General features: G+C 43.2%; 1 protein-coding gene across 2 annotated transcripts in view; it reads left to right on the top strand.

The window, feature by feature from the left end:
- The first annotated feature begins 1,021 nt into the window (after positions 1-1,021).
- The window catches only part of LOC144497412 (uncharacterized), a 62,797-nt gene continuing 50,945 nt past the window's right edge, over positions 1,022-12,873 (top strand). For both annotated transcript variants that reach the window (XM_078218648.1, XM_078218650.1), the window contains exon 1: positions 1,022-1,205. In XM_078218648.1, coding sequence (XP_078074774.1) covers positions 1,139-1,205 — 67 coding nt within the window. In that variant the 5' untranslated portion in view covers positions 1,022-1,138. The remainder of the gene's footprint in view (positions 1,206-12,873) is intronic.

Raw genomic sequence — 12,873 nt, forward strand, 5'->3', positions numbered from 1 at the left:
ACGAAGGCTAGTGGCGTTGGACCTGTTGGACTTTAACCTGGTGTTGTTAGACTTCTTACTGTGTAATGAGAAGACCCACGGAAAATGAGGCAACAAATAGGCATTTCATGATTTGTCTTTTTAATTTGTTTTATAGGATTTGAGCATCACTGGATAAGCCAGCATTTATTGCCCATCCGTAGTTGCCCTTCAAAAGATTGTGGTGAGCTGCCTTCTTGAACCACTGCAATCCCTGAGGTGTAGGTACATCCACAGTGCTGTCAGGGAGAGAATTCCAGGATTTTGACTCAGCAACAGTGAAGGAACAGTGATATATTTCCAAGTTAGGATGGTGAGTGACTTGGAGGGGAACGTCCAGGTGGTGGTGTTCCCAGGTATCTGCTGCTGTTGTCCTCCTAGACAGTCACAGTCATGGGTTTGGAAGGTGTTGCCTAAGGAACTTTGGTCTGTTCCTGCAGTGCATCTTGTAGATGGTATACACACTGCTACCTCTGTTTGTCAGTGATGGAGGAGGGACTTAATGTTTGTGGAAGGAGTAGCAATCAAGTGGGTGGGTTTGTCCTTGATGGTGTCCAGCTTTTTCAGTGTTATTGGAGCTGCACTCATTCAGGCAAGTAGAGAGTATTCCACTACAGGACTGACTTGTGCCTTGTAGATGGTTGAGAGGCTTGGGTGGGGGCGGCAGCAGGAGGTAGTTACCCCCAGGCTTCCTAGCCTTTGACCTGCTCTGGTACCCACAGTATTCATAAGGTTGTAACGTTCACGAGACAGCAAGCCCCCCACACACATTATGGTTAGTTCACTTTCAACATAACAGTCTCGTAAAATCCAACAGGTCTTCCGGCGCTGAATTCAAATTTTGGAGACAGCCCCCAGAACCTTTCCTCCTCTAGTTCTGGGTTCCAGGTTTGGCCAATGAAGTGATTCTTGGGGCGGAGTTTATAAATATATATATGTGTGTGTCTCTGTGTGTTCCAGAGCGGGTTGATTTCAGTCCCACTGTGGAAACACGTGGCGCTGTTGAGACTAAGGCAGACAAGCGCCTTCTCTCTTTCTCCCAGTCTGTGACTCATTCACAGGTTATTTATAGCCCTTTTGGTCGGGGATTCAGTCCGAGCTTACGGGAACAGTAGTGAAGATGGAGACGCCAGACCGCTGGAAGATTTGTTTGTGTCTTTTTGTTACAGTGTTCAGCCCTTCTCTTGGTAGGAGCAGTTGCTATGAATGTTTGTGGGTAAACCGGTTATTTGCATGCGTACAGTATTTGTTTTGTTTCCCCACCCCCTCTTAACCTTTTCGCAATTTAATTATCTTCAGATGTCGACTTCGGTTCGTTCAGCACAGGGTGGTGGTTCAGTCTTCGGCAGATTAATACGAACGAGCCTTTAGTTTTTCTTTCCTTTGTAATTAAAGGGCAGCTTTTTTGCTGCTGCTGCTACTTCCTAAGGAACGGATTTCCCAAATTTCTTTTGGCAGGGTTTAATTATATTTATATACACCAGCGACATTTTTTTCGCCCAGTAAAATGGATAACAGTTCTTTGCAGCAACACACTCTCTTTAGGTGGGGGGCAATGGTTAAACTGTAACACTTTTTTTTCAGAGAGTTTATTATGCGGGGATCGCGCGGATGAGTGTAACGATTCTGAGTAACGTGCAGGCATTTGTGTCCAACTCCGGAAGTCTTTTTAGAATTTGGTTTGTGTCTCAATTGCTTCAGCGTTTGGGAATATGTAACTCCGCTAAAGGTCAGATCGCGTTTAATTTATTGTAAGTGGGGAAGTTGAACGTGATTGCCACCTCCCACTGGTCAGAACTGACCTTATTGTAACCAGCACTGTGCTATAATCAGCCCTTTCCATTTCAGATAGCAGGATATGAGAACTCGCTTTGCCCATGCAAACTTTTCCCCTTTTTTTTAGGAGGGACAACATCCTAATAATTGGACCCATTTGGCTGTTTTTCCTGATTTGGCAGGATGTTTTTATATTTTGGGGGGTGGGGGCACCACTGTGAAACAGAGTCTGGCTTCTTTCATGCTGTACTGGCCTTTATTCTCTAAGCGTTTAATTTTCTTAATTGAAGTCAGCTCAATTGGTGAGCACCCAGTTGAGAATCGGTAAAAAAATTTAAAAGTAGTTCTAGCATTCAGGGGGGGGGGAATAAATTTGTCTCCAGTAACTTCTTAGTGCAGGGAGTTTGGAACAGCATCACAGATCAGACACTTTATTAAGAACATTCACTGGCTACTGGCATAGCAAACACAAATGCAGTGGTTTTACCGGATGAGGTATCTGATATAGTAAATGGCAAGACAATCTTGGGGATTTAAAACGATGGTAATTGTTGGAGGAAGCTAGTTATCCACTGACATCTCAGCCCCTAACATTGTGTCCGAGATTTAAGAGTATGAGTTTGAACCCACAGTCATAGGTTGCAGAAAGTGAGCCCATGAACTGAGCAAGTATTTTTTTTTTGTTCATTATATGTGGATGGTGAGAAATACTCGGACTATCTAAATGTTTAAATAAGAGTTTGATTTTGTTAAACGTTGGAATTATTTGTTTAGGATATCCTATGTGCAGTTTGCCCTTGAAAGCACTGCAGTATTTGTATGGAGTGATACAATCAGTCACGTGGAATGTCATTCCTTTACTGACAGGTTCTCCCTGTGTAAGCATGGTAAAAATGGAATGGGAAAATTATGCCTCCTGTTTTGTCAGTTGTAACAATTTGCGTCCCAAGATAGCAATGTTTCAAGCTTTTTAAAATAATTGTAAATAAACCTTTGAATTCTGAGAATAATGTATCTCAGGATAAGGATCCAGCACAGCAATGCACTTTTAATGGATAATCCAAGCTATAAGGATTAGTTTCAAACTGGTTATTTATATGTGATCTGTGTATTTGGAACTGTAACATCCTTGTTTGGGAATTGGCTGAATGTTTCACAAGGCAGACGTGAATATAACACCATGCAATTAAGCATAAATGATCCAATCCCTAATGGTACTTTTTAATATTGAGACACTGCTTTGTAATAATGATGCAGCTCTTGTCTCAGTCCAGCTTTAACATTGATATCTACCAAACAAATTAGAAACTTGCCCAAGCAGGTCTGTTCCACAAGAAGGACAAATCCAGTCCAGCAAAATACTGCCTGATCAGTGAAGTGATCATTGAAGTCATAGAAACCCTACAGTACAGAAAGAGACCATTTGGCCCATCGAGTCTGCACCGACCACAATCCCACCCAGGCCCTACCCCCATATCCCTACATATTTTACCCGCTAATCCCTCTAATCTACGCATCCCAGGACACTAAGGGGCAATTTTTAGCTTGGCCAATCAACCTAACCCGCACATCTTTGGACTGTGGGAGGAAACCGGAGAACCCGGAGGAAACCCACGCAGACACGAGGAGTATGTGCAAACTCCACACAGACAGTGACCCAAGCCAGGAATTGAACCCAGGTCCCTGGAGCTGTGAAGCAGCAGTGCTAACCACTGTGCTACCGTGCTGCCCCTAGATGGAAGAGGTCATCCACAATTGCCTTAAAGGGGCACTCACCTGGTGAAGGAGCAGCACTCCGAAAGCTTGTGATTCCAGATAAACCTGTTGGACTTTAACCTGGTGTTGTGAGACTTCTTACTGTGCCCACCTCAGTCCAATGCTGGCATCTCCACATCAAGGGGCACTTAGTTAGCAAGTCAGCACCTCCTTGACTTGCTCTTTCTTTACATCCTTGGTCCAAACATGAACACAAGTCCTCACTCACCTGATGAAGGAGCCTGACACAGCGAAAGCTAGTGCCAAATAAACCTGTTGGACTTCAACCTGGTGGAGAGACTTCTTACCAAACATGAACAACAGAGCTCAATTCTAGAAGTGAGATGAGAGTAACTGTCTTTTGCATCATGGCAGCATTCAACTGAATTTGGCATCAAGGACCCCTTGTAAAATTAAAACAAGTGGAAATTAGGTGAAACCTCTGTTTTGGCAGGAGATGTATATAGTACAAATAGAAGATTTTTGTAGTTGTAAGATATAGTCCAGGCATCATGGTTATCATTTGTGTGCTCCACATTACAGGAAGGATGGCAAAGCAATTCTGAGGTTGTAACCTCTGCAGATGTTACACAGCATGAGGAAATACAAATGAAGAAATGTTTGGAGGGAGCTATTTTTGTTAGAGAAAAGGCAATCGTGGTGATTTGCCTTGTTAAACATGAAGGAATTAACAAAGTAGATAGAAACAGATTGATTCCAGTGATTGAATAAGTGAATGGTGTAAACCAAAAGGAAAAATGTAAGATTCCTGAAAGTGCAGGGGAAACTTTTTGCACTACCAGGATTAGTGATTGAAGCAGAGGTCATGACAACATTCTAAATATTGGTTGTTGAAGATAAAGGGCGTAGGAACTTGGCAGACAGTGTTGTGAAGGTTAAACACCAACACAGGGCTAAATATTTGTTAATTCTAGGTAGTTTAATCCTTCTGCTTCCTATCTCCAACATATTGCCTCGTATATCCATTGCTGTTTCGCCTGACAACGACTGGAATAACCATCCATGTCTTTTCTTCTCCACACCTGACTTGTGTCTTACAAAGACCAAATATTGTGGATTCCCAAAAAACTGAAGTAAAAACACAATGCTGGGAATACACAGCAGATCGCGCCATCTGGAGCGAGGAACCGAAGTAACATTTCATGTCTGATCTTTCATCAGAACCAGAAAAAGTTGGGTGTCCTAATTTCAATTCCTTCCACGCTACACTCCCCAGGTTATGCTCAAAATTGACTAAAAGATCCAGAGGTTTGCTGCCTCCCACATTCTGACTTGCACAAGACCTCACTTGCCTGTTCCTTTGTCTTTGCCATACGTCACTTTTTACAGGCTTCACAATCCTTGTTCTTACCCACAAATCCCTCAACAGCCTTACTTCCTACTCTAACATTAGCAGGGTCTACTCTCCTGCTCTATTTGTACAATGCTAGTCTACAAATGTTTCTCATTTCCTTACACTCTACCAATGGTGCCACATTTTGTTTTTCTGGGACACCCCCTCACGCACGCACACCTCCATTGGGCTACATTTCTTTGCAGCATTAAAACTTCTTGGCTGGTGCATTTGTCAATCACTGCTAATGTCTGTTCTGTTTGATTAGACCCCAACTATGATATCGTTTTGGACATTTTGCTGCTTTGAAGGTGCTATGCTAATGTGTAGTGGTTCTGTAAAGCAATATAATTGAGATCAGATACTCAGAATTCCGAGTATTCGGTAGCAAATTTCAATCTATTGTCCCAACATGCCACCCTGTTGCTAAGGTTATGAATGTCATCATTCGTACATAAATAATAGTAAATTGGTCCAAAACCACAATTAAAAGTACTAGGATGAGTGTCTTTGGCTTTCTATGCATCGTTTGTAAAGTACTGTTTTGGCAGTTTGACTGCAGGTTCCTGAAGCACACCTGGGAGCAGTGGGGAGGATTTTCTACAACTGTTTCTTGCCTGTAAAGCAGGAGACAGGCACGAGGTGAGATTGTTAATTGGTGGGCAGTGCAATGGGTGCTGAGCAAGTAGGAGGTTATTTATTTACAATTTTGTAATGGGCTGGACCTAGTTTGTTTTCTCAGGCTTGAGTGGCCTAACTTGGACATACTTGAACAGTCTACTGCAATTCATGTGGCAATGTACTGTTTCAGTATCTGCAGAGTTGTGAATTTAACCAATGGTGTGCAATCATTGGTGAACATTCCCACTTGACCAATGAAGCAGCTGAGGGTGGCTGGGCTTGGACCACTTCTCTTGAGGAACTCCTGCGTCAATTTCCTGAAGCTGAATGATTGGCTCCAATATCCACAATCATCTTTCTTTCCGTGAGGAATTCTCCAGCCAACGGAGAATTTTTTTCCTGATTCTTTTTAGAATCATAGAATCCCTATAGTGCAGAAGGAGGCCATTTGGCCCATTGAGTCTGCACCGACTGTGATCCCATGTATTTACCCTGCTAATCCCCTGACACTAGGGTCAATTTAGCATGGCCAATCCACCTAACCTGGACTTCTTTGGACTGTGGGAGGCATCTGGAGGAAACCCATGCAAACATGGGGAGAACATGCCACACAGACAGTGACCCGAGGCTGGAATTGAACCCAGGTCTCTGGCACGATGCGGCAGCAATGTTAGCCACTATGCCGTTTCATTAATACTAAGGTCTTTGCCCTGCTCAGTGAAATGTTGACTTGATGTCATTAACAGTCAGTTTTGCCGAGCCTATGGAATTCAGCTTTTGTCCATTTTTTGGACCAAGGCTGTAATGAGGTCTGGAGTAGAGTGTCCTTGGTGGAAGTCAAACCAAGCATCATTGAGCACTTTATTAGTAGGTAAGTGTTGCTTGACAGCACTTTGGAGGAAACCTTCCATCATGAGGCTGATGTGCTGGTATTTGGCCAGATTGGATTTGTCCTGGTTTTTGTGGACAGGATGTACCTGCTGAATTTTCCACTGTTGGGTGGATGCCAGTGTTATAGGTGTATTGAATAGTGGTGCAGCTAGTTCTGAGCATAAGTCTTTAGCACCACAGCTGGGCCCATAGATGCTGCTGCCCCTCAGCCATTTGTTTTCCACGTAGAGTGAATAAAATTGGCTAAATTCTGGTATCCGATGGTGGGGACCTCAGGCGGAAGCCAAAGTGGGTTGTTCACTTGGCAATGGTTGCAAATACTTCAGCCTCATCTTGAGCCCTGATGTGCTGGACTGAGCCATCTTTGAGGATGGTCAGCCTTCTCCTCTTGTTAGCTGTTTAATTGTCCATTGCCATTCATAACTGAATCTACCTGGACTACAGTGCTTTCATCTGATTTTTGATTTATTGTTACATGTATTAGTATACAGTGAAAAGTATTGTTTCTTGCATGCTATACAAACAAAGCATACCGTTCATAGAGAAGGAAACGAGAGTGCAGAATATAGTGTTACAGTCATAGCTCGGGTGTAGAGAAAGATCAACTTAATGCGAGCTAAGTCCATTCAAAAGTCTGACGGCAGCAGAGAAGAAGCTGTTCTTGTGTCGGTTGGTATGTGACCTCAGACTTTTGTATCTTTTTCCCAACCGAAGAAGGTGGAAGAGAGAATGTCCGGGATGCGTGGGGTCCATAATTATGCTGGCTGCTTTGCCAAAGTAGTGGGAAGTGTACACAGTCAATGGATGGGAGGCTGGTTTGTGTGATGGATTGGGCTACATTCACGACCTTTCATAGTTTCTTGCGGTCTTGGGCAGAGCAGGAGCCATACCAAGGTGTGATACAATCAGAAAGAATACTTTCTATGGTGCATCTGTAAAAGTTGGTGAGAGTCGTAGTTGACATGCCACATTTCGTTTCTCTTCTGAGAAAGTTGAGGCATTGGTGGGCTTTCTTAACTATAGCTTCCGCATAGTGAAGAGATAACTGATTGTAGTCTGAGTTAGGAAGTTCAGGATCCAGTCGCAGAGGGAGGAGCTGAGCCCCAGGCCACAGAGTTTGGAGATGGGTTTTGTAGGAATAACGGTTTTGGAGGCTGAGCTGCAGTCAATAAATAGGAGTCTGACATAGGTGTCCTTGTTATCTAGGCATTCCAGGGTTGAGTGCAGGGCCAGGGAGATGGCATCTGCTGTGGACCTGTTGCGGCGATAGGCAAACTGTAATGGATCCAGGTAGTCTGGGAGGCTGAAATTGATTTGTGCCATGACTAGACTTTTGAAGCACTTCATAATGATGGATGTCAGATCCACTGTGCGATAGTCATTGGTGGTTCTTAGATACCGGGATGATGGTTGTTGTCTTCAAGTAGATAGGGACCTCAGATTGTTGTAAAGAGAAGTTGAAAATGTCTGGGAATACCCCTGCCAGCTGATCCACGCAGGATCTGAGTGCTCGTCTGGGTACCCCATCTTGGCCAGTCGCTTTAATCTTCTCGAAAGCTGCTCTAACATCTGCAATGGTGACCCCAGATACAGGTTCATCCAGGGTGGAGGGCATGCTCTTGCTGACCTCTTGTTCGAAATGGGCGTAGAATGCATTGAGCTCATCAGGGAGGGGTGCGTTGGAGCTGGCGATTTTACATTCCTTCATCTTGCAGACCTTGCCATAGTCGGCGGGGGTGTGTGTGGCTAGCTTGGGACTCTAGCTTGGTCTAGCACTGTCTTTTGGCATCTTTGGATCTCCTTAGATTGTATCTGGCTTTCTTGTATAGATCAGGATGCCTTGAACGCCTCAGACCTGGACTTCAGCAAGCAGTGGATATCCCTATTCATCCATGATTTCCGGTTGGGGAACACATGGATTTGTTTCTTTGGCACAATCTTCTACACACTTGCTAATGAAGTCAGTTACTGTAGTGGTGTACTCGTTCAGGCTGGTGGCAGAGTTTTTAAATACTGACCAGTCCACTGACTCCAAGCAATCCTGAAGGAGAGTATCCAATTTCTCAGACCAACGTTGCATGACTTTCTTTGATGGATTCTCCCGCTTCAGTTTATTTAGACCTGTTAACAATGTTACTTCCCCTCTTTCACTTGCGTGCCATCTGTTGGGTGGCAGTGGTTAGCTCTATTGCCTCACAGCGCCAAGGACCTGGGTTCCATTCCTAGCTTGGGTCACTGACAGTGCACGTTCTCCCCGTGTCTGCGTGGGGGTGCTGCGGTTTCCTCCCACGGTCCGAAAGACGTGCTGGGTAGGTGTATTGGTCATGCCAAATTCTCCCTCGTCGTATCTGAACAGGTGCTGGAGTGTGGCAGCGAGGGAATTTTCACTAACTTCATTACAGTGTTAATGTAAGCTGACTTGTGACACAAATTAATAAACTTTAAGGTGTTGTAGCTTTACTAGTTGGGCACCACCTTTTTAGGTACACCTGATGCTCCTCCTGACGTATCCACTCCTCATTGATCCATGGTTGGTCCCCTACCTTCATGGTAATGGTGGAGTGGGGGATATACTGAGCCAAGAGGTTACAGCTTGTGTTGGAATACAATTCTGCTGCTGATGGCCCATAGCACTCATCGATGCCCTGTTTTGAGATGCTAGCTCTATTCTGAATCTATTCCATTTAGCATAATAGTGCCACCTGCACAATTTGATTTATTTGGTCTTTTGGGTCAATGGCAGATTGCCATACTCCAAGGCAAAAGAGTTTGGAGCTTGATCAGCTTTATTTTTTTTTAAAAACTTATGGAAGTATTTTGAACCCCTCCAATATCTGGGGGCTTGAAGGTGCTCGGTGACCAAAGCATGGCTAAGTGTAACTATGATGTGGAGATGCCGGCGTTGGACTGGGGTAAGCACAGTAAGAAGTCTCACAACACCAGGTTAAAGTCCAACAGGTTTATTTGGTAGCAAATACCATAAGCTTTCGGAGCACAGCTCCTTCGTCAGATGGAGTGGAAATCTGTTCTCAAACAGTGCAAACAGACACAGAAATCAAATTACAGAATACTGATTAGAATGCAAATCTCTACAGCCAGCCAGGTCTTAAATGTACAGACAATGTGGGTGGAGGGAGCATTCAACACAGGTTAAAGAGATGTGTATTGTCTCCAGACAGAACAGCTAGTGAAATTCTGCAAGTCCAGGAGGCAAGCTGTGGGGGTTACTGATAATGTGACATAAATCCAACATCCCGGTTTAGGCTGTCCTCATGTGTGCGGAACTTGGCTATCAGTGTAACTACCCAATGCTTCAGAAAAATTGGATTAAGACAAAAATATTTACTTTTTGTACTTTAAAAAAAAATCAAATTGAAATTTATATTGGCTTCTGTTGTGCCATTATAAATGTTGCGTTCTTTGCGGTGTGTTTGAGTTTGGTACTCCTTGACACACGAGTAGTTGTTTCAATCTTGTATTCCTTACTAATATATATATGGTGTTTACCTGTGCAGAAATCATTGAATAATATGAGGTTATATAAAACAAACTGAATTTACATATTGGATCTATCTTTCTATACCGTTCCATTTCTCCTCTTGTGGTGCTGATTCATACAATTATTTTCTTATTGGTCTCCTTTTTGTTACATAATTGGCCATTTTGTTTATCTCAAAGTGGGGCTCAGTTCTTCAATTACATGGTAAAGTCTTTTTAATCTAATTTGCACATTTTAATCAGGTTTTCAGGGATGGAATTTATACACCATTCATGTTGTGCTAAAACAGAAGCTCTGGCTTGTGATCTGAGAATACTGAAATGTGTTAATTACTTTCTTATTTTTGTATTTGGCAATGGCTGCAGCAGCATTGCTATGAAAGGTTCCAACCCAAGCATTTGCTGTAAAAGCTGCATTTGAAAGTTTAATGTAGGCTAGACCACTAAAGTTGGCTGCAAGAATCTGCACAAGGGCACACTATGTACGTTTGGATTTTAAAATTTTATTTGAATCAATTTGTGAGACAGTTTTGGAACTGGTTATTGCAATTTAACTGCTGCAGTGTTTTCAATCTACAACTGTTTACCTGGTACAGCGTCAAAGAGGGAAGCTTTCATTTCCGATCATTCACTTCCCCAATATAAGTCAACAAAAGCCAGGAAATAATTGGCATTTAGAATTCCTCTGGAGTAAGGGAGCAAAACTACAACCTGATTGGAGCAATTAGTTGACAGAGAAAAATCGAGGCAAACTTTTTTTAAATAGAATCCTACAGTGTAGAAGGAGGCCATTCAGCCCATCGAGTCTGCACTGACTACAATCCCACCCAGGCCATATCCCCATAACCCCATGCATTTACCCTACCTAGTGCCCCTGGCACTAAGGGTCAATTTAGCATGGCCAATCCACCTAACCTGCACATCTTTGGTCGGAGGAGACACTGGGAGAATGTACAAACTCCACACAGACAGTGACCGGGTCCCTGGCACTGTGAGGGACCCGGTGCTAACCACTGTGCCACCATGCTGCCCTTTTGATGTGTATTATTCAAAATTATCATCCAATTGTGGGGTAACGTTTAATGTCTGATGCCAATTGCGGCTGTACCTTGTCCACTATTCAAATGAGCCTTGACATCAAAGTGATTGTTTTCACTTGACCACCACAAGCTTAGACTTGCCACAGGGGTCACTCGACCTTCTCTTTATAGCTCAGGAATACCCATTTGTATTGTTCAGCTTATCACCGCTTTCTTAGGCTGTATTAATTGCTCACTGAGTCAAGAGAACTGACTTGCCCTTTTTCTAAACAAATTTTTCATTGAGCTTTACCTTGTTCATAGCAAAACTATTCAGTTTAAAGTTTATTTTTTAGTGTCACAAGTAGGCTTACATTAACACTGCAATGAAGTTACTGTGAAAATCCCCTAGTCGCCACACTCCAGCGCCTGTTTGGGTACACTGAGGGAGAATTTAGCATGGCCAATACACCTAACCAGCACATCTTTCAGACAGAGGAAACCTGAGTACCTGGAGGAAACCCACGCACACATGGGGAAAACATGCAGATTCCGCACAGACAGTGACCCAAGCTAGGAATTGAACCTGGGTCCTGGTGCTGTGAGGCAGCAGTGCTAACCATTGTGCCACCCATTCATTGCATTAAATGAACCATTTCTTTCACCTTAACACTTTAAGCAAAGGTGAGGTGGGTGTTCGTCCTTTTTTCTTCCCCTTCCTATATGCACTTTCCACAAACTTAATTGCGCACTCTGGTGTAAGATACCTTGGCTGCATGTAGCTTTAGACACCATCTTTGGGCATGTAATCTTGCGATAGAATCAGTGGTTTGCAGAACCACTGGGGGAATACACGATTTGACTTGTCAAGCGTTCTGTTGCATTGACCCTGGTTTCAAAGTTTGAATTTGAGTCAGACCCCAAGTCAAAAGAAAACAAACTTCAGGTTTCTGGGGAAACTGAAACTTCAGGTTTCTGGGGAAACAAACTGGTTGAAACCAGAAAAAGATAGCTGGGCAAACTCTCACTCAGTGGTGCATTGCAGGTAAATTGAAGAAATGAGGGCTGGATCCAAGAGCTGGCAATATGCAAAAACTAGCTGTTTCAGCTAATTAAAGTACCTGACTGATCAGACTCGGCTGTAAAATGCACAGGGTTGTTTCTGAGCGTTCAGATAATACAAGTGGATCCAAGACTGCAAGCAGAACTGAGATTGTTGTGGAGAAGTGCACCATTTTGTTGAAGTTGGTACCCATTGAGCTTGGGTTGATTGGGAACTTCTGTTGGATAAGAATCGGTGGTTACATTTTTTTATCAAGAAAAGGAGTTGGACTTCTTGGGGGTCAGTGTTTTGAAGGACTTTGTGGCTGTAACTGCCCAGTAAATCTGAGATCTGCTATTTAATGTGACTTATAAATCCACGTTCAATTGCATAATATCTGTTGACTCGTGGCCAGTTTTTGTTGATTTATGTTTGATTGCTAAAGGAGGAATTATAAAATCTGAATGTTGCCCTTTGATTTTCATTGGGGTCATTTTATTTCTTTTGGTTTGGTCTACCCAATCATCATCAATACAAAAACAGAAAATGCTGCCAAATCTCAGCAGGTCTGACTGAATCTATGGAGAGAGAACACGGCTGACATTTTGAGCCTGGATGACCCTTCATCAGACAAATGGAGACCAAGGGTCATCCAGACATGAAACGTTGGCTCTGTCCTCTCTCCACAGATTCTTGTCAGATCTGCTGAGTGAGATTTTCCAACATTTTCTGTTTTTTTTGCTTCAGATTCCAGCATCTGCAGTATTCTTATTATCCTCCTTTGGATTTTTTTTCCAGTAGCCCGATTGTTGCCAGTGCTTTACTTGGTCACTGGTTTAAACAAATATCCAAATGAAGTACATTTTGCAATAAATGATCACCATAGTCGTACCTATGGT

Source organism: Mustelus asterias, chromosome 8, assembly GCF_964213995.1.
Source record: "Mustelus asterias chromosome 8, sMusAst1.hap1.1, whole genome shotgun sequence".
In the NCBI taxonomy this organism is placed as follows: Eukaryota; Metazoa; Chordata; class Chondrichthyes; order Carcharhiniformes; family Triakidae; genus Mustelus; species Mustelus asterias.